Genomic DNA, 25,004 nt, shown 5'->3' on the forward strand with positions numbered 1-25,004 from the left:
CGATGATGCATTGATCTCTACTCCTTCCCTATCCTACTTCTAGATGGTCCTTATATAGATAGCTAGGCCGCCGCTTGGACCCGGCGTAGCCGCAGGTTTGGCGATGCCGGGAATCCTGACTCTCGGCATCCCGAAACTTCACATAGATTGTAATCATGACTCGGGAGGCTTTTGTCCGAAACACCCCACCGGCACCCCACCGGTGTCCTGTGTTCAGTGTCTCTGACAGGCTTAGACTAAGGCCTGCCTCCCACTGAGGCTCATATGACTGTTCCGAATCGATGGCTTCAAGAGGGTCGTGCTCCTTCCCGTCCTTCATGACCAGGGGTGTTATCGTGTGGACCTGTACTCATGAGCTTCCCATCGTGGCGTGGCCGGCACGAACCTCGTCAAGTCACGATGTACAATCCGCAAGCCATCTCGGGATTCGACGAACCATTCAGGAATTGTCGGCCCTATCTTCCTGGAAATCATCACCATGGCAGAGCCCCCATGCAACTGTCAGAGCTCGTATGCAGGCCTCGAGTAAGGTTGTTCTTGCCCAGACTTCCCATCACGACCATGCCCGCTCCCATCCTATATATATAACCTCTATGCCATTGTGGATGAAGAAGTCTTGCCCTCCGCATCATCACATTAACTTCGCTTCAATAGTTTGAGCTTTCCTTATCATAGTCGTTCCAGACTAGTTATTTCCTTTTTTCCCTCCTTTGTCTCTCGAGTCTTTGGCTTTTCATCTCTCGTTTGACCCAACCATGCGCTCGTTCCTATCTCTCACGGGCCTCTTGCCCGGCTTACTCTTCGCGGGGCTCGCCTCTGCTGCCCCTGGGACTCAAGAACTGGCCGCTCGTGCGCCGGGCAGTTGCAATACTGCATCGAATCGGGCTTGTTGGACTGATTGCTTTGACATCTACACCGACTATGAAGAAGATACTCCTCCTGGAACCACGGTCCCCTACGAGTTCGAGATCACCGAGCAAGATAACTGGCTCGGTCCGGATGGTGTTGTAAAGACGAAAGTAATGCTCGTCAACGATCAGTATCCCGGTCCAACGATCGTTGCGAACTGGGGTGACACCATTAGTGTCAAGGTCACCAACAAACTCCGAACCAACGGGTGAGTCTCCTACATCCACAGCCTAATCAAGCCCGTCCACTGACAACACCAGTACCTCTATTCATTGGCATGGAATTCGTCAACTCAACAACAACATAAATGATGGTGCCAATGGTGTCACTGAATGTCCTCTGGCCCCAGGCAAAAGCAAGACCTACACCTTCAGGGCCACGCAGTACGGAACCACTTGGTACCATTCTCACTTCAGCGCCCAATATGGAAATGGCGTTTTTGGGTCGATCCAAATCAACGGACCAGCTTCCCTCCCCTACGACATCGATCTTGGGCCGTTTCCCATATTCGATGTTTACCGGAGGACTGCTGACGAGCTTGTCGAGCACACAATGCACCCGTCCCTGCCGCCTCCGAGCGATAACATCTTCATCAACGGCACAAACATCGACCCGTTGAATCCTAGTCAGGGCAAATACGCAAACGTGACGTTGACACCGGGCAAGCGTCATCGTCTTCGTCTGATCAACCCCTCGGTGGATAACAACTTCCAGGTATCCCTCGTTGGCCACCAGATGACGGTCATCGCCGCCGATATGGTGCCTGTCGATGCCTTCACCACTGATAGCCTCTTTATGGCCGTGGGTCAGAGATATGATGTAACCATCGATGCCAGTCAGAAAGCAGCGAACTATTGGTTCAATGTCACTATTAGTGGTGGGGGCACAGTCTGCGGGGATACCAAGAACACAGAGGCGGCAGGGGTGTTCCACTACGCCGGGGCACCGGGTGGCCTACCGACCAATCCCGGCACAAAGCCCATCGATGCGCTCTGCGTCGACAATCTTGACCTCAGTCCCGTTGTCCCGCGCGACGTCGACTTGGTGGGCTTCACGCCATGCATCCACAATAATCTCTCCGCCGGCCTTGACTTTCACGGAACCGGCCCCACGGGCTCTCATCCTCGACCTACTGTCACCTGGACCGTCAACGGCAACGCCATGAACGTCGACTGGGACCGTCCGGTTCTCGAGTACATTCTTGAGGGCAATACCTCATACCCTAGGCAAGATAACATCATAGTCATCGATGAGAAGGACACGTGGACGTATTGGCTAGTCCAAAATCTGGCTCGCGCCGCCCATCCCATGCATCTCCATGGCCATGACTTCGTCGTCCTCGGCCGGTCGAACGCCAAAAGTGCTTCCGCAAACCACACTCACTTCTTCAAAACCGAGGACATCCGCAGCCTCAAAAAGACCAACCCCATACGGAGGGACGTGACCATGTTGCCCGCCAACGGCTGGGTGGTTATTGCGTTCAAGACGGACAACCCTGGTGTAAGTTTCAAACTCCTATACTCCATCTAGGACGAGTATACTGACGTTGCTCGCAATCAGAACTGGCTTATGCACTGTCACATAGCTTGGCACGTCAGCGGAGGCCTTGCCGTGGACTTTGTCGAGAGGCGGGATGAGCAGGAGGCTCTGATCAGCGCTGCTGACAAGGCGGCCTACGAGCAGACCTGCAGCGACTGGCGCGACCTTCACGTGAGCAAGATCGACTCCGGACTGTAGAGTTGGCATGCGGAAAGCCAAGACGAAGCTGCACGGCATCTTGTTGCAGCTTGAGCGATCCATTTGCGTTGCGCGAAGGCTTTCGGTCCCTCAGAGACTCAGATATCAACATCGTGTGGCCAGCGCGAAGGATGAGCGTATGACCAAGCATTTCACGCGGTGGGGATTTGTTCGCCACAACATCGGATGCGGCCAAGTGGCCGCCGTATATTTGGGGATATGGTAATGTCAATGTCATGGGCTGGTGATTGGAGTTGCGGGTGCTTGTCGAACGGGAGTTTTCATTTGGATTTTTCTTTCTTTGCAAAACAGAGTATCATCTTTGCGAATCTGTTGTAATACGGGTCTGAACATTGGGGGCTTGGTTGGTTAGGACTGACCGGATGGAATCATGGAACGAATGAGATACGGAGCGTCAGGAGCTTGGTTGGAGGGCGTTGAGGTGCTTTTTCCATTTGTGGGCGGCTTCTTTGGGCCTCGGAGTTTCAATTGTTGCTAGGATACCCATCCATACACATTTAGTTATCCCTCTTGGCCGGAAATATAAGAGACATGCGTCTCGCAATGTCGACAGTCTATAATTAAGGTCGGTTGTTTATTCGAAGTGACTGTTGGAATTCTCTTCTTGGGCATGAGGTACAAGGACATCAGAGTAAGGCACTTGTTACAGAGAAAAGAGTATATGAGTTTACTCCAAAAATACCTAGCGCAATATGGATCAATGATTTGTCGGGTTGTTTTTTAGTTTGAGGCTCCGATAGACAAAGTGAACCCTTGGAGGAGCAGGCACCTTCCTTTTGAAGCTTTCCGTACCGGCGCGGATTATCATGACTCGCCGTGGTGTGTATCCAATCTAAACAAGCTTGAAAAAGCCGATTGGCCCGGGTGTGAATGTAAGGTACATAGTGATTCGCACCAGTGGGCTTCCAAATGAATGTATGGCGCGCCACCTGGCTTAGTCGCCAAGATGTTTTTGGCCGGCAGGCACTGACTGTCAAGGTCGTCCTTGCCGTGAGCTCGATTGCTAGACGATAGCAGAAGCGCAAAAGCTGAACCTCGGTTTTCATCGATTGAAACGGCATTCCTTTCGGCGTAGCCTCAGGAAGACCCAACAGCCGTCCACATATCTCCTCCGACCCCTGTCCTGCTGCTGTTTGAATCTTCTCTAGTGTCTACACCGCCATGTCGCAACTATTGCACAGCATCGCAAATTGGGCGCAGTCTCCAAAGAAATCTACATCACAATCAGACGACGAATCCCCGCGCGGACTTAAGCGAAAAGCAAAAGCAGACCCCTACGATATGGATGACGACGGTGGGCTAGCTACTCTGGCATCGTTGCTTCATAATGGTGATGATCGGCAACAGTCGCAACCAATGCTGACAGCTTGCGCTTTAGAGGATGCCGCTGAGAAGGCGTCGTCGCCGTCGGGAAAAACTCCTGCAATGCAGCGCCCCCGGTCGCGCAATACCCCCGAAGCGCCTGCATCGAGCTTCAAGAGCCGTTTGATTGGTGGCAAGATTAGTGCGTTCTGGTCTCGTTGGCATGGTAATGATTGGTTTGCTGACAACAGGGGCAGAACGCCGCAGCCGGCCAGCCAAAAAACTGCGCCCAGGGTCAGAGGAAGGTGAAGCTGCTGGCGCAGATCATCTTGGATTGAGTCCGGCGAAGCCTGCTTCCCAGCCCAATGGTTCTGATGACAATGAAGCGCTGAAGTCGAACACTTCTCTGGTTCCAGTGGCCGATATGGGTGGCTCTAGTAAGTCTTGCTGCGTCACCAATGTCTTGATCTCTATCTGACCCATGTTTGCGCAGACCTGCTTGTCAACAACGAGGCTGCAGAAGCGGACACGGATCTAGCCACCGCCAACAGCGTCAACGCCTCTCTCGATGCGCCAACCGACAAACCCGCGACGATGGAAGACGAAGCCGAAAACGAAGATGACGATCAAGGCAAGGCCGACGAGCTTGACGAGGATGTGCACGAAGTCAAGCAGCTCATGCGACATCGTTTTGATAAAAACCAAACCATCGAGATTCTCGTCCACTGGGAGGGCGAGACGGAGGAAGAGGCAACGTGGGAACCCGAAGATGAGATCCAGCGAGGTGCTGCAGAGACGCTCTACGAGTACTGGAACAAACTAGGTGGCCGTTCCGAGGTGCTGTTTAACAACAAGGATGGCGAAGACGCGCCAAACGAGGTGTACTATGCCTTCAAAATTCTGCGACACGAAAAGAAAAAGCCCGGTGGCTTCCAATTCGAGGTGCAATGGATCGGATACCCCGATACGCCCGGCAACACAACCATGGAGTCCGAGACCAAGCTTAAGAGTGTTGCGCTGCCACTTTTGGAGGAGTACTGGGAAAGTGTTGGTGGACGAGACCAGTTCTTGGCCAAGCGTGGACGGGCGGCCAAGAAAGCCAGGATCGAGTGATGCGCGCATCCCCAGGAACAGAAAAACATAAGCCTATGTACATACCGATGGCGGAATGGTCGAGAGGTGTGGTTTGGGGTGTTGCATGGATGCGGCATTGCAGCGGAATAACCTCAATGTCCGGCCCCGTGAACCAATCTGCATGGATGACGGTGTTGCAGAGCAATAACTCCTGTTTGGTTTGCAACAATGGGACTGGCTGTGTTGTACATTACAAAGTTGTATACTTACTTATCTTGGGGTATCTGCGCTTGGCCAAAACCATCCCAGCGTATTTCATCTACACCTAGTTGCATTTATTAAAAGCATTGCCTTCTTACGTAGACTGTCCTATCCCTCATTTGGCCCATATGTGAATAAACACAAGCTAAGTTGCGCCCGGATGTTGACGTCCTAACTATCCCTAGGTGAGGGATTGATCGTAATGATCGTTAATCCAAGCGATAAATCTGACAACTTCTTCGAGTATTCTCTTGAAAACATACTGATTGCCTTATCGAGCAAGTTATTGGGGACATGAACATCTTACTCAGAGCCTGACTATGCGCTATCTTGCCTGTGGCTCGGGTTGTGCCAGTTTTGGGAACGTCGAAGTTGAATCGAGTAGAGAGTATATATATGTATTGTCAGCATAACTAGACAAGCCACAAGTTAAATCCCCTACGACGATGACCTAAACAATAGAGCTTGCAGCACCATTTACTCCTCCCAGAGCTGAACGCGTCCGCGTATCTTAGCTTCAATGACAATTGATATCGAGGTCTCTATGGTTCACAACGTCGAAGCAGTGCTAGAATCGCCACCAATCGACAAATAATCCAGCCCAAATTCTGTGAATTTGTAATTTGGTGTTCTTCCAATCCTGATGCGAAATCTCGTAGGATGAATTGCACCAGGCGCGTTGGAACCCTGACGTACTTAGCCCTGTCAGATGTATCAGGGTCTGGGTATTTTGAGATTTGTTCCCAAAAATCCTTTGAAGCTGCTTAAGCTGCGTAAGGCCGGCTAGATTTAATTCCTTGGAACAGGCTGACTCCCAATCCCACGTTCTGACATGGGCTTTCAGAAACCCCGGTGTGATAGGTGGACGAATCGCTCACGTCCATTAGAACGTGTTCAAGCCTCATGCAGTGATGGAGCCACCAAGAGTTGAATCCTTCGTGTCATCTGTGGCTGGGCCGTTTGGTGGCACGTTTAGCCTCCATCTTCTCTCCAGCCTTGAAGAGAATACAACGCAAGCTCAGGGCAGAATCTGGGGCACATGTCGCCGGACCCCAAACCCTCCTTCTCCATCAAGTTATTTTACGACCAGGGGAAGTCGTAAAACTTGCAGAAAGTTAGATGATGTGTAGAATTGACCAAACAATTCCTCCGCAGTTTGCTTGATGTTCATCCTGCTCGTAGCTCTGAACAGCCTGCGAAACGCCACTCGTGGCGGGAATCTGTCAATTATAACGCCAACAGACTCGGCGCTATCCACGGCAAGCGTCGAAGTCTTCTTCGCAAAAGTATACTACCCAGGAATAGCCCTTCTACGCCAGTGAGGCCAGGGAGGGCGCCATGTTTTGTAGGTGGTCTCTTTCCCAACACAACGATGTGAAGTTTCTCCTCACAACAAGATCAGTCTGTATATGCACGTTCAAATGTACAATAATAAAATTGATTTGTCAGCCGGGTTACAGACCTTAGTTTATTATATGTTTAGACTGGCTTCCATCTCTCACTACTAATTACCGTGCCCTAATTACATATTAGTCCTGTTTACGAAAGCCTTTACTTCCGAAAACAAAACAAGAAAAGAAAACCCGGATTCTCACCATGGCAACTCCAAACCTAATATTTTCCGTAGCAAAGATTGATTAGACTGTGGGTACCATTATTATGGTAGGTTCTTCCGAGCCATGGCATTTCTAGAAATGTTATTTCAAGGACCTACATTCCTTTTCTCAAGCTTTGCACAGGCGTCCATCTTCTTGGACGGTATACGCCTCACTGCCCACAGCAATAACCGAGTAGAACATATTGGTAGGGTCCCAGTCGTTCTTAATGCTCAGTAGTTTATCGTAATTGCTTCCGTAAAACACATTCTGGAAATCAGGCTGACGCCAGTCGGCCTCATTCATCTACAACAACGACTTTGTTAGTTTCACTGCGCTAAGGAAACCGTCGGAATGAGCGTTTGTAGACGTAGCGAGCACTTACGTATGTACCAGATCCAGGAGTTGCCGCTTCAATTATCGGCCCAACCACATCAGTGATTTTTTCTTGGGCAGCAAGTCCTTCACTCCATGGAGCTGTGAAGTTCCATGACAGCTCTAAGGATGCTTGAACAATGGTATTTCTCCACGCTGGCAAAACTGCGTTATCCCCGCCAAAAGAGCCGACGTCAGTACCGACGCCAATGAAGATGACGCCCTCCTCGGCAATGGCACGGGCAGTGGACGAGAAGTTGGATAGATGTTGATGCTCAATGAGGCGTCCTCCAAATTGGGCTACGCCGACCTGGATATTGCCATCTGCGACCTCTTAGTCAGCTTGATCGGATGGAGAAAACGGAATGGGCATTATTTTGGCAGGGCGAGAGGTTGACCTACCAGGCAGAGGACCCCAGTAGTGGTCATAGTGTTCGTAGTAAGTAGGGTACTCGGTGTAAGTAACAGTGTAATTGTACCTCAGACCATCGAGCTTGGTTAACAGAGGTGACAAGGTTGCCTCGAGCTGTGCTTGAGTTTGGTTGTAGGAAGTTAGGGCGGGAATTTGGAGGAAGGTGTTTGTGAAGAAGTAAATAACCATGTTGCCGTCCTGGACGATGTCAGGCAAGCTTTCATGGAACAAGTCGATCGCTTGATACAACTTTGCGGTCGAATTTCCATTGTCAGAAAGCTGCAGAGAGAATTTGGCACCACTAACAGTTGCCTCGGGGTGAGCCTTGACCGTTATGGAGACGACAACGCCGTAGCCGACGCCACCTCCGGAGAGAGCCCAGTACAGATCAGTGTTCTCGGATCGTGAAGCGACGACAAGGTCCCCGCTACTCGTGACAACATCGAATGAGAGGGTGTTGTCGGCAGCCAGCCCATACTTCGTGCTCAGGCCTGAGTGCCCGCCACTAAATAGCAAGAGTTAGTGAGTTGATAGACCAAGAACACGAGGAAACTGTGGTCAGTTACCCTTGAGTATAGCCACCCGCGATGCCAACAGTTGGACACTCCCCCGTAACAACAACATGCCCCAGATCCGTGGCGGCAGCCAAAGCCTCAAAACCTTGAATGCCGGCTCCGAATTTGAACGCAGGACCTGAGTAGCTGGTGTCATTCCAGGACAAAATTTCGATATTCTTCAGGTGATGTGTCCAGACACTCAACGCTCCGGCCCCGGTTGAGCGGCCGTGGTAGTCGTGCCCCGTATTTCGAACTACGAACCTGACGTTCTTCTCCCTGGCAAAGTTTACGGCCGCAATAATGTCGTCTGGACCAGTCGCATTGACGGAGTAACGAACGTAGTTTCCCAACGAACAAGGTCGAGACGTTGGTTGCCATGGATCACAGCTCTGGTTGGCGAAGAAGGGTGCCATTACGGAAGACGACGAGTTCATGCTGCCATGCGAGTCAGCTTGTGTGTGTCGGCCGACATGGGCCATAGCACGTCAACTCACTGGATACCAGAATAGAGCCATTGGCTCTGCAAGTAGGCACATTCCGTTGCGTTGTACGTCGGATCATGACAAGGGGATCCGAGTGGTACTGTGGCAATCAGTCGACCTCCGACCGTGGCATTCAAGCCGGCCCAATCCACCTCCGAGGGCCAACAGGTGTCGCCAGGAAAGCACATGCATGACATTGTGTTGGTGCTGATAGTAGCAGCTGCCCCAGTGAACAGTGCGGAGGCAACAGTTAGGAACTGCATGTTGAAACTGCTTAACAAACACTTTGTGGTGCAGGTGAAACACAACAGAAATTTGGGAAGCATTCACGTACTTTTGTGTGGTCGCCTGGGCAAGGATACGACATGCAAGCGGTACGACACCTTGCAGCGGCAGCAATCTACCGCAGTAAATTAGATCATGCACTCCACCGTGCCACAACCAGGGTCTTAAACATACCAATCAAGATAGGATCCTTACTAAAGCCCATGGCCGAGTGTCACCCAACTCGGTTCGTGACCGGGTACAAGATTGCGTGCTAGCAGATCTGGATGCAATCGTAGAGAATCAGAAGGAGAGTCGAACAATACATCCCCGGCAGATATTGCTATTATCGTATGATTTTGTCACAACATAGGGAAACCTCTCCGTCTTCCCAGCCACTATGGCCAGTATGGAGGAAAGCTACTCCATCTTCCATCCACTTTGCGGGATATATGCACCAGTGGCCGGGGATGGACTTGACAGCGTGGGAACAGCGGCCGGTACCGGGCCGTTGTCCCCGCGTTAGCTTGACCCAAGCCTCTGGGGCGGACTGGGATAGCTATAGTTGGAATCCACTCGTGACGGCGCGGTCGGAGTGGAGCAAAGCTCTGTGCCCGGATTGGGGATGATACCTCATATCTATGCTCAGCGTACAGACAGTAGTCACCGAGTCAGTTGAGCTGGAAGTTGGCTTCGTTGCAACACTCTCCGTAAGTATGAAAGTTGCTCGTGAATTCAAATGTTCATCTAGGTAAGCTCCAAGTAAGTTCGGTCGGTTTCTTTGCAGCACCTCAACACCTGCTATGAACAGATAAACAACATCCCATTCTATTTTTGCCACTTCAAACATCAGGTTCGTTTCAATGGGCTGGGTTCTTAATGCGCCTGAAGGCACCGTTACATACGGACCAGAAATGACAGCAATTACATCAGCGTCACTGGCGGCTCACTGGTAATCGTCTGCTTAAGGTACTATGTCCGAACATGCCTTTTGAAGTCTTTAGGGCCTGGTAAGTTTGGCTCGGGTGAGTCTTTTAGGTTTTGGCCCAAGCAACCTACTAATCTCACTTAGACGATTGGTCTGTCTTGGTTGCATGGGTAAGACGAGAATGAACTCGATATATCGCACTTGAGAGCTGATTTTGCCTCAGATTGCATCTTGCGGGTATTCGATCTCTATCATCTTTGGTTCGTTCATATCTCCCAATGCTTTGGCTAATCATGTGCTCATTCCTTTGACAGAGACAAAATGGGGTCTCGGAGTCACCTCCATTGATAACATGCCACCTGAAAATGTCTACAACTATGGTCTTGTGAGGACACGCTGCTTCTCCAACTTACTTATCTCTGCTAATACAGCTAAGTTTCAATATATTGGCGCTCCATTGTAGGTACGCTCTTAGCTGCCGTCAACCTGACACTGGCTGACCATCATCCGGAAGTTATGTTATTGGCCTCTATGGTTTTAAGCTCAGCCTGCTTCTGTCATACCTCCGCGTTGTGGGCTACGCATCCAGCTCATATCGAAAGGTCACGATAGGCGTCATCATGGTCATCACTGCGGCGCACGTTGCATTCACTCTCGTGTTTCTATTCGAGTGTCAACCGGTACTAGCCACCCCTTTTCATCCGCACCACATCTTCTGACCAGAAACTGCAAGATTTCCTTGCAGTGGGATCCTAGCATATCTGGAAAATGTGTTGATGCGGTTGCATTTTACACAAGCTTCTCAGCCTTGACGATCTTCTTCGACGTGGTTATGTGAGTCATTTGACCTGATGGGCACTGTTTCCTGGCTTACATGTTTTTAGAATGTTGCTGCCCTTCCCGATTCTTATCAGAAGCAAGATCCAGAACCGGAAGAAGCTCATACTGCTTGGTCTATTCGCACTTGGCATCCTCATCACTATCGTCCAAGCCCTTCGTTTCCAAACGATTCAGAATCTGCAAAATTACCTCGACTCGTCTAAGATCATCATGTGGTCTACAATTGAATGCAACCTGGGCATAATCGTCACCTGCATACCAACTCTTGCGCCGATGGTCCAGTATTTTTCGGAACGGTCCAAGTTCGGTAGTAGCTCGAATGAAAACCGCGAACCGTTATCCCAATATGCGTTAGGAACATGGCGAACCCAGGGCAGTGGGTTACAAAGAACCACAGATATCGGAGTGGGTGCAGGAAATGGAAGCACTGAGCTTATTCTTGACTCAAATGGTATTACGAAGAGAACAGAAGTGATAATCGATTCTGCGCAGAGGAATTCAGGGTATCGTATTTGATTTTGAAAACAGCAGCAAACATGATCAAGACGAATCCCGGTTGCTAGTGAAATATACAAATATAAATACCAGTGTTCATATCCTAATTCTTAATCAGACAATAACCATTCCTCCTGTTCACTACTTGAAGCTACGAATACACTATCATAATAATAACCTTGACGTGTACACTCCTTACAGCGGGAGACACCACCCTATATTGTTTAATAGCGTAGCTTACGATTATCTTAGGAGGAATAAGGCATGGCGCTAATAGCGAACTGGTCTGTAACGTAACGAGGTTATTCTAACCTCGTATAACCTTTGGTCGTGTCTCGAGAACTACAAGATATTGCGAATCGACCTAGTGTTACCGAAGCTGGAAAAAACGAGAAGAAAAAGAACCTTCCAGAGAGAAAGTGGCAGAAGTATATGTGGATACTTATCCGGTTAAGCTTCCGAAGATAAGAATAAAAACAGATAAAAACAGGACATTGGCAGAGGGGGGTCCAAGCCCCTCAGCCAATAGACCAAAGATCTTGAATGCCTGTGGATCACTGACACTTGGTGTCACAAGGGAGGACCAAGCCCCTAGGCCAAAATATCTTGAATGCCAGTGGATCACTGACATTTGGTCCGGCCGATTGCTATATACAGTACTCTGTGGTATCGCCACGTGCTATGGCACTTGGTCCAAATAACTACTATATATAGCGCTCTGTGGCTACGTCATCGCCGGCGCTATGACAGGAATAATATTACGAACGAATAGTTCTAACGCTACGACGCCATTAATATGCCGGAATCCTCTATGTAAGGAAATATAAGTAGAACGACTCCTCATAGGTACTTTACTTAGTTTCCATAAAATACGGGCAGTGGAGATAGACTAATTGCGTTTGGTTAAAAGTCTACGATCCACGACGAGCCTCTTTTGTACTTTTTGGCTTTTCGCCGCCTAGGAGTATTGCAGTTACTTCATACTCTACTTCGTAGTATATTTTAGACCCTTCATTATATTTTTCTCCTCACGTAAAGATGATCGGAACAGCCGGATAGACCAATTACAGAAATAGTCGAGGAGAAGGCACGATTCTTGTTGCTGAAATCAGCCAGAGCGCCTTGCCATTTTCCCCATCCCCAGGCAACCTGCTCCAGCAATTACGTACCAAGAACAAAACGAAACCACGGTTCCGGCCTCCACAGCGTTCGACCCTATGTAACGTTACCACCATCTTTACAAGGTTTCCAAATATCTCGTTCCTGTCAATCCCGTATTGACATTTGTTTTTACAAGACAGAGATTTGGAATCGTGAGGCGCTTAATGCACTGAAAAGGATACCCCTTCCCTTGTTCTGTTCCGCGTCCTCGCCTTCCGCAACGCCTTCGCTCCGCTTTCTTTTGCCATTTGAACGTGTTCGATAGTGGCTTTAGCGATGTTGTTCGCTTGCTGTTCATCTTGAAGGATATTTGAAGGGGACAACAGGTGTTGACCAACTATGAACAGGCGCTAGGAGGAGACACTAGAAAATTTAAGGCAATGGAAAAGCATCACTTTGCCCCTTCCAGGCCAATTGCGGCTCCTGTGCTCGACAACCTACAGCCGACTTGATCTCCAAGTGACCCCTAGCCCTCTAGGCCAGGGGACGCCTTGCTCCTAGCTTGCTCCATTCCGTATCGCCAGTATTTTGTACTACATATACGAGTTTTCTCACACAGCCTCGCCAATGCTGTCGCTAACTGGAGCGAGGTGATGTCGAGGCGCCCTAAGCTACTTTTGAGGTCTTCTGTGAATGAAGTCAACGTTTGCGTGTTACAATTTTTACCGGCTGCGCGTGCGCTCATTTATTGGACCAAATTGTGTATCCTGGTCGATCTGACCTCACAGGACTCAAGTCACGAATATCAGGATTGATTTCGTGCCAAGTCAGTTGTGTGGTTCAGATCTCTTTTGATGGTGTTTTTTCTAGAAAGCTCAGCTATTTCCGAAGCTACGAAATGTTGCTTAAGAGCAATGATGTAGCCAATCAGATCCTCTGATTTGGATCCACAAAATGACCGTCCAAAGACGAGGGACCCACTTGTTGCAGAATGTGGTCATATTGGTAGTTATAAGGTCTGGCATCTTTCCACACTCCGCATAACTCATACAAGTACCGAAGATGATTTTGGCGTTTACCGTTTGCTAACCATTGTAACATGATTTTGTCGACCTGACCTTGGACGAGGAGGAGTACAAGGTCTAAAAACGGGCGCCTGACGCTCTTAGACTCGGAGTCGAAGAGAAAGATTTGGCTAGATCTGGCCAAGGTTGTCCGCCCCTGATGCACACTCATCCATAGTTCTTGTCTGCCGACACTGAACATCAACTAGGAAATGAATCCGGAACACCATCTTCGACTTAACAGAAACCACGCGTAGTACCTTGTACTCACTAGACTAAGATTATCTTCTCGACAAACAAACTATTCATGGGCCTTCTCGTTTTCTCTCCGAACATAAAGCCGTCAAGAAAGACTTCTCCGCGTACCTCCGCGCACCTCACGTTCAGACTGATGGTCGGCCCTTGTCGAGAGGAGGACAGGAACGCTGCGCCGCTAAGGATGTATATCTCGTCCCCTATGCTGCAGTGCTCTCGAGCAAGGCCAATATACCCCTTCTCGGTAATGAAAGCTTGCTAAGATAGAAGCTGTTTCATCCTAATGAAATTATTGAGATAGTCTTCCTGGTCTGCATTTTGGGGTCTAAAGCCATGCTCCACCAGTTGCTTGTCCAAATTTAAGCTATGGCACTAACGATAGAACATTTCTGGCATATCGCTTAGCGAGGGCACCCGGCCCAAGTAAACACCTACAAGGCTTAATGTACGGGTAAATGCTTTAATCCGGCTTAGGTCGTCACAATAAGGCATGCTATCCCCAGTCGGCGTTATTCAGAAATCGAAACATTGCTAGAAAAGTTTCGACCTAGGGTCAGACAACTCAGCGCGTCGATCGGGCTAGCATAAATCGCCGAAAAGTTGATTTTCGTCGATTCGGACCCCTGACATATTAATTTGTTTCTATAAACGTACCCCACAAGCAAGTTGGCCACGTTTTCTTGGCACCGTATGAATAACTTCAATAACTTAACTAAACTAAAAAATAACAATTCAAACTAATCGGAATCCTCTTCCTCGTACGTATATTTATCATTCTAACAAGTACGAGCATTATGTCCGGGCTCTCCGCAGATCCTACAGCGCCGTCGGCGTGGTTCGGCCGGTCTTGTACGACGACGACTTACACGTAACTAGTGGGGTGAACGATCTGTGACAACAAGCGAGATACGCAGGCGACCTTCCGATGTTGACTTCTCTGATATCACAAATAAGATGAGGTATGTTTTGAAAAAGGCAATATGCAGGGATTCTACAACATATATTGTGACGTCTATGGAGCATCTGGGGGTCATCATAGGACGACGACCTCGCCAGCACTTCAGACTGAGCCCCCGGCTGTAAGAAGACAAGGCAGGCCAGCCGGAGGGAACTTGAACAACAGATTCCAATTGAATGACTGCAAAAAATCGGAAAAACTGCACGCCGGAGATACCTGTTTATCCGATTTGGTGCCATGATTGTTTCAAAGGCAGTGAATTATTCTGCTGGCCTGTGAAAAAAATCACCTTCGCCGACTACCTCATCTTTTCCTGGCAAAGCATTATGACATCGCAACCATCTTTCATATTCAACTTCTTCAGCCAGAGGAAACTGCTTCGTCTTAATATTAATGTACCAGCATCCTATCGATCAGATTTTGGTCCTCTTTACCAAGGTCTCTTGGTTGTTATCCCTCACGTCTCCGATTTCCTCACAAAATGGGTCGGCGACGGTCCACGCGGGTCTGTTCCTGCCTCAGATCCGTCAAACCCACTCACATCGTGAGTCGTACTAAGCTGCGTCCTCCAGATTGAAGAAGTCCTCAAAAGCATCAAACGCTTTTTCCTCCTCGTCAGTTGAAACCTCGCAAATTCCACCTTCTTTCGTTCTGGTCATCAACCACGCGAATCTCACGCCTCTCTTCTTCCAACAGATACTCGCCCTTCACTTCATATTCCCTTTGGATTGGTAAATATTCCTCTTCGATTAAAGTTACAGATTCAACAGGGCTGACTTACGGTGTCAGATCAATCACCATTGCCAGCTTTCTTCAGGGGACAGTCAGCTCCATCTTGAAACTGGTAAGTCAGAACACCAACTTTCTACACCAGCATCAGACGCATTGAGTCTATCTTCCTTTGGCAACATCACGTGTTTCATTTAAAAGTGACCACTTCACCAAACTGCTGGGTCTGGCACACTTTCTTGGCCCGGAAGACACACAAGTCACGCTCAAATTGCAACTACCTCGTCAGATGTGTCCTGAGCTGGTCTGCGTATTCCTTCCCCGAAGTTCACACAAGACCTATCCTGAACCCATTGATATGGATCATCTCCTAAGTCACACTCAATCAGATGTCACTCATCTGCTCAGAAATGTCCTGAGATAGTCGACGTGTACCTTCCCCGAAAATCACAACACCCACCCTGAACACATTGTTCTTGGAGCGCTGCCTGGGACACACTCGACCACTCTGCACTCACCTTCTTAGAGACACCACGAAGCTAGTCTACGTGTGCCTTCCTCGCATGTCACAAGGCTTGCCCTATACTTGTTCTCTAAACAGTACCTAGAGTTACCCATACTTCTCTTCCCCAAAAGACACGAAGCTCAGCGGGTAATCACATTTTCACTGTGCTGCCTGGACCACAACTCGCGCCAACTTCACCGTTCCCCCAACATCATTTAACTCCTACTCACGTTTCTGTTCGCATCCACTTCAACCCTTCCCCCAACACAATTTCACGTAATCTCACCTTTCTGTGCGCATCTGCTTTACCTTTCTCCCCTTGACACTATTCAGCACATCTTCACATTTCTGCGCACATCCACGTCCCCTTTCCCCTGACATCGTTCAATGCATCAGTTCCCAATTTGACGCTGGAGATTGTTGGCATCAAAAACTGCTACCAATCTAGCACAAAGATGTGAGACTGATTGGGTGAACCTATCAGATTTGTTGGCCAATCCATCATTTTGGCAGATTTGCAACAACCCATTTGACATCAGTGAGTTTGTTCACCCGGCACTGAACACTTTCATGATCATGAAACTAAAGCTTTCTTTATACAGATATCAGCATCGTTGCTCTATATACAAAGGACGGTGCCCCGCAACATCAAGGATTGTCACATCTCAAGGTCAGAAGGTAATTCTCAAGTTCAGCGCCTAATTCCTGTCATTAGCTTTCTGACACTCAATCAAAGCCTCAACACGTCACCAACTGTCAAGATGATGGCCTACAGAGAGCCCGAGCAGCGCGACATTGTTGCCAACGAACGGACCACTATTGAGGGACCCGTCCCTGACAAGGTCAGCATTCATGACTTCGGTGTTGAGAAGCCTCCCCAGTACTCGGAGGGCACCGAGGAGCAGCCTGAGAGCTACCCACGACCCATGTCGCGTGCCTCGACAATGGCCACTGCTCAAGCTGGCGAGGACAAGGAGTGGCCACTTGGCCAGGGCGCTGACATCGAGCGACCTAACTCTGCTCTCAGCTACACTTCGCAATGCGGCCACAATGAGTCTAACGGAGAGAAGGTTATGAACACTGCCACAAACGCCAAGGACATAGTCCAGCGCCCCGCTGCTGTTCACATGGGACTCTCCGAGAAGAGCCTTGGAAGCAACGCGTCTGACAATCTTGGCGAGAAGACCCGCGACAGCGCTAGCCTTCGTCGCAACGTCACTGGCAACGTCTTTGAGGGTCGTGGCACCAACACCGTCGGTGCAGGAAGCATTTTGCTGGATGTCCCGCGTGCTTGGAATGCGTTGCGCTCCGGATCTTCAGGACTTCTCTCTAGCATCGGCTCGATGTCGTCGCTGCTCTCGCGAACCAAACCCATCGTCCTCCAGGAAATCGGCAACCCCTATGAAGTCCGTCACAACTTCACCATGAATGCCGATGACCTTCAGCAGCTCCAGATGGCTCAAGCTGCTCGAGGAAGCAATACTCGCAATGTCCTCTCTGACATTCGATCGCAGAGCCGAGCTGAGAATCTTACTTCGCTTCCGGTCAACATGCCTGATGCTGTCTCGCCTATCGATGCTTCCGACCTCGAGGCTGGGCTTGGTCAACTCCCGGCTGAAGTTGAAGCTGACAATCCGTTCCAATCTCCCGCTACACCTGTAATAGAAATGCAAGCTGAGCGAGTTGGCACTTCCAGCCTCTCTGGCCAGACCGTTGTCCGCCATGGAGCCATCGTTAGTGGTCCGCTGTCCCTTCTAAGCGTCCACCGAGAGAAGATTCTCTTCTGGTCTATGGCAATGCTACTTCAAGCGAGCTTTCTCTCCACTGTTGCCTCGTTCGCCAGTATTGCGGCTGAGTTTGACCTTGGTCGTACTGTCGATCGTCTCGATGTCGTTTGGGTGGGAATCTCTGTCTTCCTGCTCATCGTGTTCGGCATTCTCGTCGCTGCTCTCTGGGCTCGTCGACATGTTGCCAGAGCCGTCCGCGAGCATCGCCGAGAGCAGCGTAACCAAGAGTGGATTGAGATGTCCAAGCTTGCCAACCGCGGCTGGGCACTTGGTCTTCGCAATAGCTCGGACGCCCTCAGACGAGTCATGGGCTTGGATACCGTGCCCGAGATCGCATCTCACAATGGACGCACCTTGGGCGAGCAGGTCTCAGAGACTCTTCACAACTCTGCTGGTACCAATTTTGGTAGTCGACGTGCTTCTCACCGTGTCTACGATCGTGCTCGTCGTTCCGGAGGCATCTTCGATCCCGATGCTATCCCTGAGCTTGCTGGACTTTCTGGTGTTATTCCCCGACACAATGACCGCATTGGCATTGCTCGAAGCGACTCCCTTATCGAGCAGAAGAGCACCAAGTCGACCCGTCGCCGATCATGGACGATGGACTCGAACGCCAACGCCTTCGAAAACACCGACGATTACGACTCTGATGACACCCTGAAGGCCGGCTATTTCGCTGCTAGCAAGTCGACGCCTGCCCACGAGAAGACTTCGGTCAAACGATCCGCCGATGAGATGTTGTCCGCCGCCAATCAGGCAATGGACGTCAAGAAGACATATGGTGGTATCCCCCGCTCTGACGCAATGGCTAATCTGAGCTCGCAAGTTGCCAGCTCGATGGGCAACTCGACCACCAACTCAACCCTGTCAAGCTTGTTCTCTTCATACGCTTCATTCGACAATGGACCTAGCGCCAAGAAGGCCAGCATCAGTCCTCTTGGAACAGCGGCCGAGGCCTTGGGATCTCACCCCGTCAACTTCGCGAGCACTGGCCGCATGGTTACCGAAGCCGGTACCCCCATGTCTCAGATAGTCGACGATGACGATGAACGCTTCATCAGCAACGAGGGTCATCAGCGTGACTACGCCACTCGTGATGACGTTATCCCCAGTCGTCTGGCGACCATGACACCCATCGAGGAGCGCAGTGAGGTTGCAACAGTTGCTTCCACTCGCTGCAGCAAGCGTGGCAGTGCCGGCAACTAAATCCCCATCTTCTTCTTCACATCCCTGCCTTACTTCTTGTCTTTGTGGAGTTCCACAGACCCAAAAGAAGAAGGCACTGGAAAACTCTCAGCAGCGTTTTCCTCCTATCAAGACGGGACTCTCCTCTCGAGCCTTCTTTGAGCATCTTCTGTCTAAGGACCGAAAAGTTCTTGACCCTTCCCAGTACAGCCTTCTACTTCTGTCCTACCTACCCACCATACTTTTGCCTCTTGAGCATTTCTCTTCGGTTCAGATGCATTTGTGCGTAAAACCGTGCCTGCCTACAAGGAATGGCAGGGACATTACGTACGCATGCGAGGTACTTTCCAGAATTTCGACTCTTCACTCTCGTTGTGGGGCAATGGGGGCTGTACCTAATGGTGTGACGCGTATGCGTTTCACTGGATTTGACATGAATCTTGATTTCAGAAAAAGAAAACAAAAAAAAGAGGGAAAATAAGAATACAAAAATACGTTCTCACTACGAGCTTTGCATTTGCCTGCGGATTATTTTCCAACGAGCCGGCCCGTCGATAATCGTTTCCACGCAGGACGAAAATTTGATGATGAGGACTGGTTTCTACGCACAAGATTGCGATTGGCTCTTTCACGGACATTTGGTTCCGCGTGGTTTCCAGAGAACTTTGAGATTTGCCAAGAAAGGGGGTTGGAATTGGAGCATGTGGTAGCCATCATGCTGAAGCTTGACTTCGAAGTTGGCTTCCATTGACAAATTCGACAACCGACTTGACACTTGACAAGGGCGTTTCAGACAAATTCAGTTGTATGTATAGGTTCATAGGCTATAAGGCTTCAGGTAAAGCTTGCGAATGAAATCTTCACGAACAACGATGTTCGTTATTCCCAAGCCAACTTGTATCGTGATGTATTTCTTTGACCGTATGCAGTGACAATGATTGCCTTGGGGGCCCTTGTCAAGGTAAATCATGATCAAGAATAGAAGGCCGGAAAGCGGATCAGGGAAAGATGAGCCAGCACAGGTTGCCCGTTGAAGCAAAACGATGTATGTGGTTGGCCTTCATTGAGTGAACACGATTGCTGAAGGTTGCCTTTGGTCCCCTGCCGAGGTAAATGCATGATTGCAAAAAGGTTAGAAAGGGAACCAGTGAAAGACGAACAAGCAAGCATGCATTGATTAGAAAGGGTATCGATGTTGAGTCATCTCCAAAACATTACAAAGTTGTCTAGATGGCGCGAGCAGCACGAGCGCGGTTCTCACGATTCCTCTTCTCCTTCGTTGCCGTCTTTCTCCGCTTCTTCCACGACCGATTGAGGTCCCCACGATTCTTCCAGAACCAATCCTGAAACTCGCTGTCTTGTGGCTTGGACCCATCTGTGCCAGCGGCCTCAACCATAGCCGTATCCTCATGAGCCTCCTCAGCCTCCTCCTCGTCTTCTTCCTCCAGAGCCTCGTCCAGAGACCCCTGTTGCGACCACAGATTGTAGGATCGACTGGGATGTGCCGTGTCAGGAGTTGGCGCGGCGCTGCGGATATTTCTGAACTCGAAATCCTCCTTGGTATAAGGCGTCAGAGGGACTTGGCTGGGACGCGCGACAGCGGAGGCGTCATCACCCTCCATGTCATCCTCATTGTTGAAGAAGCTAAAGGGCTTCGACTCTTTGGCTATACCATTGGGAGTTTGCGCATCACCCTGCGTTCGCTTGTAGAGCGCCTCGAGGGGATGGACCTTGGCGGGAGCTGGAGTAACTGGCGGTATCTTGATGGTGAGACTCGTGTTGGACCCAGATGACCTGGGCCGCGATGAATCGGCAGTCTTGACGGCAGCGAGGGGGCTGATAAGAGTTTTAGAGTCAAGCACGGCCTTCTTGCTTGGTGGTGGTTCCGCGACCTCTTCCTCCGAGCTCTCTTCGGCCTCGTCAGATTCATCGTCTGAAGAGGATGATCCGCTGCTGCTGGTTTCTTCGTCGTCATCCAGCACTGGTGCCGGCTCGGGTGCCTTCTTCTTCTTTGGGGGCGCTATCGGCGCAGGGGGGCCCTTCTTGGCTTTGGCGGGCTCAACGACATCGCCGTTTGCGTCAAGCCACCCCTTACCGTCTTCGAAGGTGACAGGCGTCGGTTTGGTGCCATCAACGCTGGATTTGAGGAAGGACGGGTGCTTGGTGTTGTTCTCAAACTCATGAACCACGATTTGGCGATCATACTTCCGCTTCTTCTTCTTAAAACCATCTGCCTCCCCATCGTCATTGACCACAGCTGAGCTAGGTACCTCGGGTATCTTTTGCTTGAACAAGCACTCGGGTCCGTCGGTGAACTTGGATTGGATCTTTCTCTTCTCCATCTTCTTCTTTTCCTTTTTCTCTTTCCTTGCTGCCTTCTCATCCTTGTCTACGTTGTCTTTGCTCCGCTTGCTCTTGTCCTTGGACTTCTCGCGCTTCTCCTTGATCATCTCATCCTTGGAGACAGTCCAGCCTCGCTTGATTTTGCGATCCTCGAGCTCGACGCCCGCGATTGTGTCGCCATCTCGTTTCCTCTTCGTGGACTTTTTGTCTTTGTTTCTCTTCTTGAGCTGCTCGGTGCCATCCTCTTCCTCAATAGGCGCCGCGTGTAGTACTGGCTTGGGCTTAGCTGTCTCGACACGGACCTTGGTTCCCTTCAAGACGGCGCCGTTGAGCTTCTTCTTGATCTTGTCGGCGTCCATGGTGGGCAATTCGACGTAGCCGTATCGCTTCTCTGGGTAGGTCTGAATGGTATGGTAGGAAATGTTGCGCACTTGCGGTAAGACGGAGGCTGGGACGACGATGCTGAGCAGCTCGGCGTCAAAGGGCGTAATGTGCAACCTTGTGTATCCGTCGCTGTCGGCACTGGAAGCGATGGTTGATTTGTTTGGAGTGGTACCTAGGACCATGATGCTGGTGTCATCTAGGGTAATCGAGGAATCAACGGTGTTTCTGAGCTTGTCGAAGGATCTCGGCCGTGAGATTGGGCCAGATCGATCTGGGCGGCTAAATTTCTGGATAAGTCAAAAAAAGATCGAATAGGTTCTCGTTGGTCCACTTTTCCGCTAGATTGGCATAACGCTCGGATCACAATTCTTAAAATACAGGATACATCCTCGCATACTAGCATACCCGGCACGAAGTACTTAAGTTTTTCACATAATTATTATTATTATTATTATTAAATACGCCGTAGGCTCGAAGCCCCCGGTACCTCTACTAGTACTCCCGTATGTCAAACCGTGCCCTAATGGCTGGACTAAATACATACGCTGCGTCGTCGGTTCGCCCTATTGGCGACTGCGTTGCGTTCACTACCATACTACGTTGGTTCTCAACCTACCAACAAAGTCCCCCCTGAGAAGATCGATGCTATCTGGGCCTTGAAGCTGTCCGACCCGTCCCTAGCAGCCATCTTACAATAGTCCCACTAACTACTGGTTCTCTTGTTGCCGTTGCGAGGTCTCTGCGAGAGTATAGTGGCCGTGGTGCGATGGCGGCCCGTAATCGTTCCCTCGGTCCTTCCAACAGCCCGCAAAAGAGGATTACGTGCTCTGCCGTCTCAGGGGCATCGCCACAGCGGCATAGCGGCGAGTACACGCCAAAAGCCCCTGTCTTGAATAAGAAGGCTGCTAGTCCTATTTTTTCCGTCCTGATCTGGCACAGCGTAGACACCTCCAGTCGGTTCAGGCCGAAATACTTGCCCCCTTTCGGTATCTGCATCGAAGGGCCCTCCGGTTCCTCAGCGATAGCGCGTCGCTGGCGATCGTGATGCTCTGCTCCGGTGAGCCATCTCTTCCTCCAGTGGTCGAGGAGGGCAGCCGGGACCTCCTTTTCCTCACTCATCCACTCGGAGCCCCGGGCCTCCTTCTCCATAGTGTACCCTGCCGGTCGGAGTAGCTGCGACGCCTGCTTCCTCTTCGCCGGCCTATCCTGCCGGAGTATATGTGACGCTTTAGCGCTCGCGCTGCGAAGCAGATTTCTCTTCCCGCTAAGTCGTAGCCGTTCTTCAAACTTAGCAGCCCGGGCACTAAGATAGAGGTCTAGTGGCGGGATTGCTGCTTCTGCTTCCAGGTGGCGAACCGGCGTCGCTTTGTGGGCGCCACAGACTACCCGGAGGCACTCGTTCTGTATCCCCATCAGGCTCTTAGCTGGCCCTGCCGGTTCCTCACTTATAGTATGCCACGCAGTCGCCCCGAAGGCAATCGCGCTACGGATAACCACCGTATATAACAGCCTCGCCCGTATAAGATCGCAGCCCCACGACATATTGACTAGCTTTGTCAGGGCTAGCTTTTGAGTTGCCATTTTTGTTTTAACACGCTCAACATGGGCGTGCCACGTCAGTTTGCGGTCGAACCAGACTCCTAGGAACCTGGCTGAGACTACCGGCGACACTGTGGCGTCCCCAAGGCGAATACTTTGCGGCAAGGGCTCTCGGGCCCTAGTAAAGTGCATTAGCTCACTCTTGTCAGGAGCGAACTCCATCCCGTGCCTCACTGCCCACCGCTGACACGTAGCCCATGCGCTCTCCAACCGGCGGCAGGTCGTGTCTGGATCGGTGCCGACGCTTAGCAGGTTCGTGTCGTCCGCGAACCCGACTACTAAAAGTAGTGGATGCTGCTCCGCTAGCTCCTCGTACAGCGTTGAAATGTATAATATAAACAGTATCGGGGATAGCGGTGACCCCTGGGGGACGCCAGCTCGTAGGGGGATTGGCTCTGACTCCTTGCCATCGAACCGGAGGCGTACCGTTCTATCCTCCACGAAGCTGCGTACCCACTCCTGAACCCACTCCGGGTAGCCTTTCCGGGCTAATATGGAAATCAGCCGTCTGTAATTGACCGTATCGAATGCCCTTTCGTACGGGAATAGCTGCATAATATAAGTAGCAGTGTAACCAGGGATCCAATTGACGATAACTAGTTGCCAAGAAATATTTCGATTATTTCGTCAGAGCTGAAATGGAAAATGCAGCCACTTGCGGAAGTGACTTAACAACGCAGCCTAGGTGGAGATTACTCGCTTACATTTCAACATTTCCCTGCATGTGCAATCAGTGCCTAGGAGACTTCTCTCATCTGATAGAATTCTGGATACTATCTCGGAAGTTTTAAAAATGGTGCGCTCCTTCTGGATACTTTTTGCCTTGAGTAAAGCGTATGTAGGACCTAATAGTGTGAAGATACATAATTTCTAGGCTAATGATGAAGAACTCCTCAATGGTCTGCAGACAGGCATGTCAGAAGGAGTTTCCCACAATTTGGTGAGCTGACACACAAGCCTCGCAATCTCTCCACTCCATCCATTGACCGTCTCGACGGATGGATAGCTTCGAGATTTTAGCCAAATGGATGTATCCACCAATAGATTCCATAGATAATTTGGTATGTAGTCCATCCATCGAATCCATTCACCGTCGGGTTACCCCTGGTGTGGCGGAGGGCGGTCTCTAGGTGCACACGAATGTGGCTCTTTTTACACTTGGTAATAGCTTGTTCTGTCACTGTGTCGCATTCCTATCGGTGGTAAGCATTTATCTGATACGCTGCCTCGGGGGCCTTGCAAATATATCTCAAACAGGTAATTTAATAAGTCATTACAGATCATGTTACCAGCTAGGACTTCTATGGATAGAAGATTCTATGAATAACGTAGTCCACGGTCCAATTGCACACTTCGGCAGATTTTCGTACACTACCACTTTGACCTGCGGTTTTTCACCACATAACTATGGTTGGTTCTTGGAATGAAAGTGATATGATTCTAGCATTACATGCGCTTCAATCTGATCCAAAATTAAGTGTACGTCGTGCTGGTCAGATCTATAACGTACCTTTTAGAACCCTTGCGTATCGACGCGACGGTAAAACCGCTCGAGCGATTACGCGATCGCCAACGCAAAAGTTGACTCCTTCCGAAGAAGAGGCAATCGTACGACATATAACCGACCTAGATTCGCGAGAATTTCCTCCCCGATTGAGTGGTGTTGAAGATATGGCCAACCGATTACTTCGAAGTCGCGACGCGGGACGCGTCGGCGTCAACTGGGCCTCGAGCTTCGTAAGACGACAACCAGACCTCCGGACGCGTTTAAATCGAAGGATCGACTATCAGAGAGTCCTCTTCGAAGACCCCGACGCGTATCGCGCGTGGTTTCACCTGGTA

The 25,004-nt window shown here is 50.2% G+C and overlaps 6 protein-coding genes across 6 annotated transcripts; 4 read left to right on the top strand and 2 right to left on the bottom strand.

Annotated features, from left to right (window-relative positions):
* Nucleotides 1-755: 755 nt before the first annotated feature.
* On the top strand, nucleotides 756-2,646 carry BCR38DRAFT_459342 (ascomycete fungal laccase from thielavia arenaria; the record flags this gene model as incomplete). The annotated part of the gene is made up of 3 exons (XM_040862274.1): nucleotides 756-1,117; nucleotides 1,170-2,409; nucleotides 2,470-2,646. 3 exons carry the CDS (start codon nucleotides 756-758, stop codon nucleotides 2,644-2,646), a joined length of 1,779 nt encoding a protein of 592 aa, XP_040713543.1.
* Nucleotides 2,647-3,559: 913 nt separating this feature from the next.
* BCR38DRAFT_440273 (uncharacterized protein) lies at nucleotides 3,560-5,476 on the top strand. Its single transcript, XM_040860690.1, has 4 exons — nucleotides 3,560-3,961; nucleotides 4,046-4,171; nucleotides 4,227-4,406; nucleotides 4,463-5,476. The coding sequence occupies exons 1-4, from the start codon at nucleotides 3,829-3,831 to the stop codon at nucleotides 5,080-5,082; spliced, it is 1,059 nt and encodes a 352-aa protein (XP_040713544.1). The 5' UTR covers nucleotides 3,560-3,828; the 3' UTR covers nucleotides 5,083-5,476.
* A 1,552-nt stretch (nucleotides 5,477-7,028) lies between these two features.
* BCR38DRAFT_347635 (uncharacterized protein) lies at nucleotides 7,029-8,988 on the bottom strand (the record flags this gene model as incomplete). Its single annotated transcript, XM_040856359.1, has 5 exons — nucleotides 7,029-7,205; nucleotides 7,285-7,598; nucleotides 7,677-8,191; nucleotides 8,253-8,678; nucleotides 8,738-8,988. The coding sequence occupies 5 exons, from the start codon at nucleotides 8,986-8,988 to the stop codon at nucleotides 7,029-7,031; spliced, it is 1,683 nt and encodes a 560-aa protein (XP_040713545.1).
* Nucleotides 8,989-9,917: 929 nt separating this feature from the next.
* On the top strand, nucleotides 9,918-11,273 carry BCR38DRAFT_347692 (uncharacterized protein; the record flags this gene model as incomplete). The annotated part of the gene is made up of 8 exons (XM_040856364.1): nucleotides 9,918-9,999; nucleotides 10,062-10,087; nucleotides 10,141-10,177; nucleotides 10,232-10,302; nucleotides 10,354-10,376; nucleotides 10,432-10,597; nucleotides 10,651-10,751; nucleotides 10,802-11,273. Coding segments are annotated over 8 exons (978 nt in total), but the record flags the coding sequence as incomplete, so codon positions are not given.
* Nucleotides 11,274-17,384: 6,111 nt separating this feature from the next.
* BCR38DRAFT_440277 (uncharacterized protein) lies at nucleotides 17,385-18,457 on the top strand. Its single transcript, XM_040860691.1, has one exon. It carries the CDS (start codon nucleotides 17,752-17,754, stop codon nucleotides 18,310-18,312), a length of 561 nt encoding a protein of 186 aa, XP_040713547.1. The 5' UTR covers nucleotides 17,385-17,751; the 3' UTR covers nucleotides 18,313-18,457.
* Nucleotides 18,458-19,619: 1,162 nt separating this feature from the next.
* BCR38DRAFT_440279 (uncharacterized protein) lies at nucleotides 19,620-21,835 on the bottom strand. The gene has a single exon (XM_040860692.1). It carries the CDS (start codon nucleotides 21,743-21,745, stop codon nucleotides 20,063-20,065), a length of 1,683 nt encoding a protein of 560 aa, XP_040713548.1. The 5' UTR covers nucleotides 21,746-21,835; the 3' UTR covers nucleotides 19,620-20,062.
* Nucleotides 21,836-25,004: the final 3,169 nt, after the last annotated feature.

This window comes from Pseudomassariella vexata, assembly GCF_002105095.1.
Source record: "Pseudomassariella vexata strain CBS 129021 chromosome Unknown BCR38scaffold_10, whole genome shotgun sequence".
NCBI classification, from domain to species: Eukaryota; Fungi; Ascomycota; class Sordariomycetes; order Amphisphaeriales; family Pseudomassariaceae; genus Pseudomassariella; species Pseudomassariella vexata.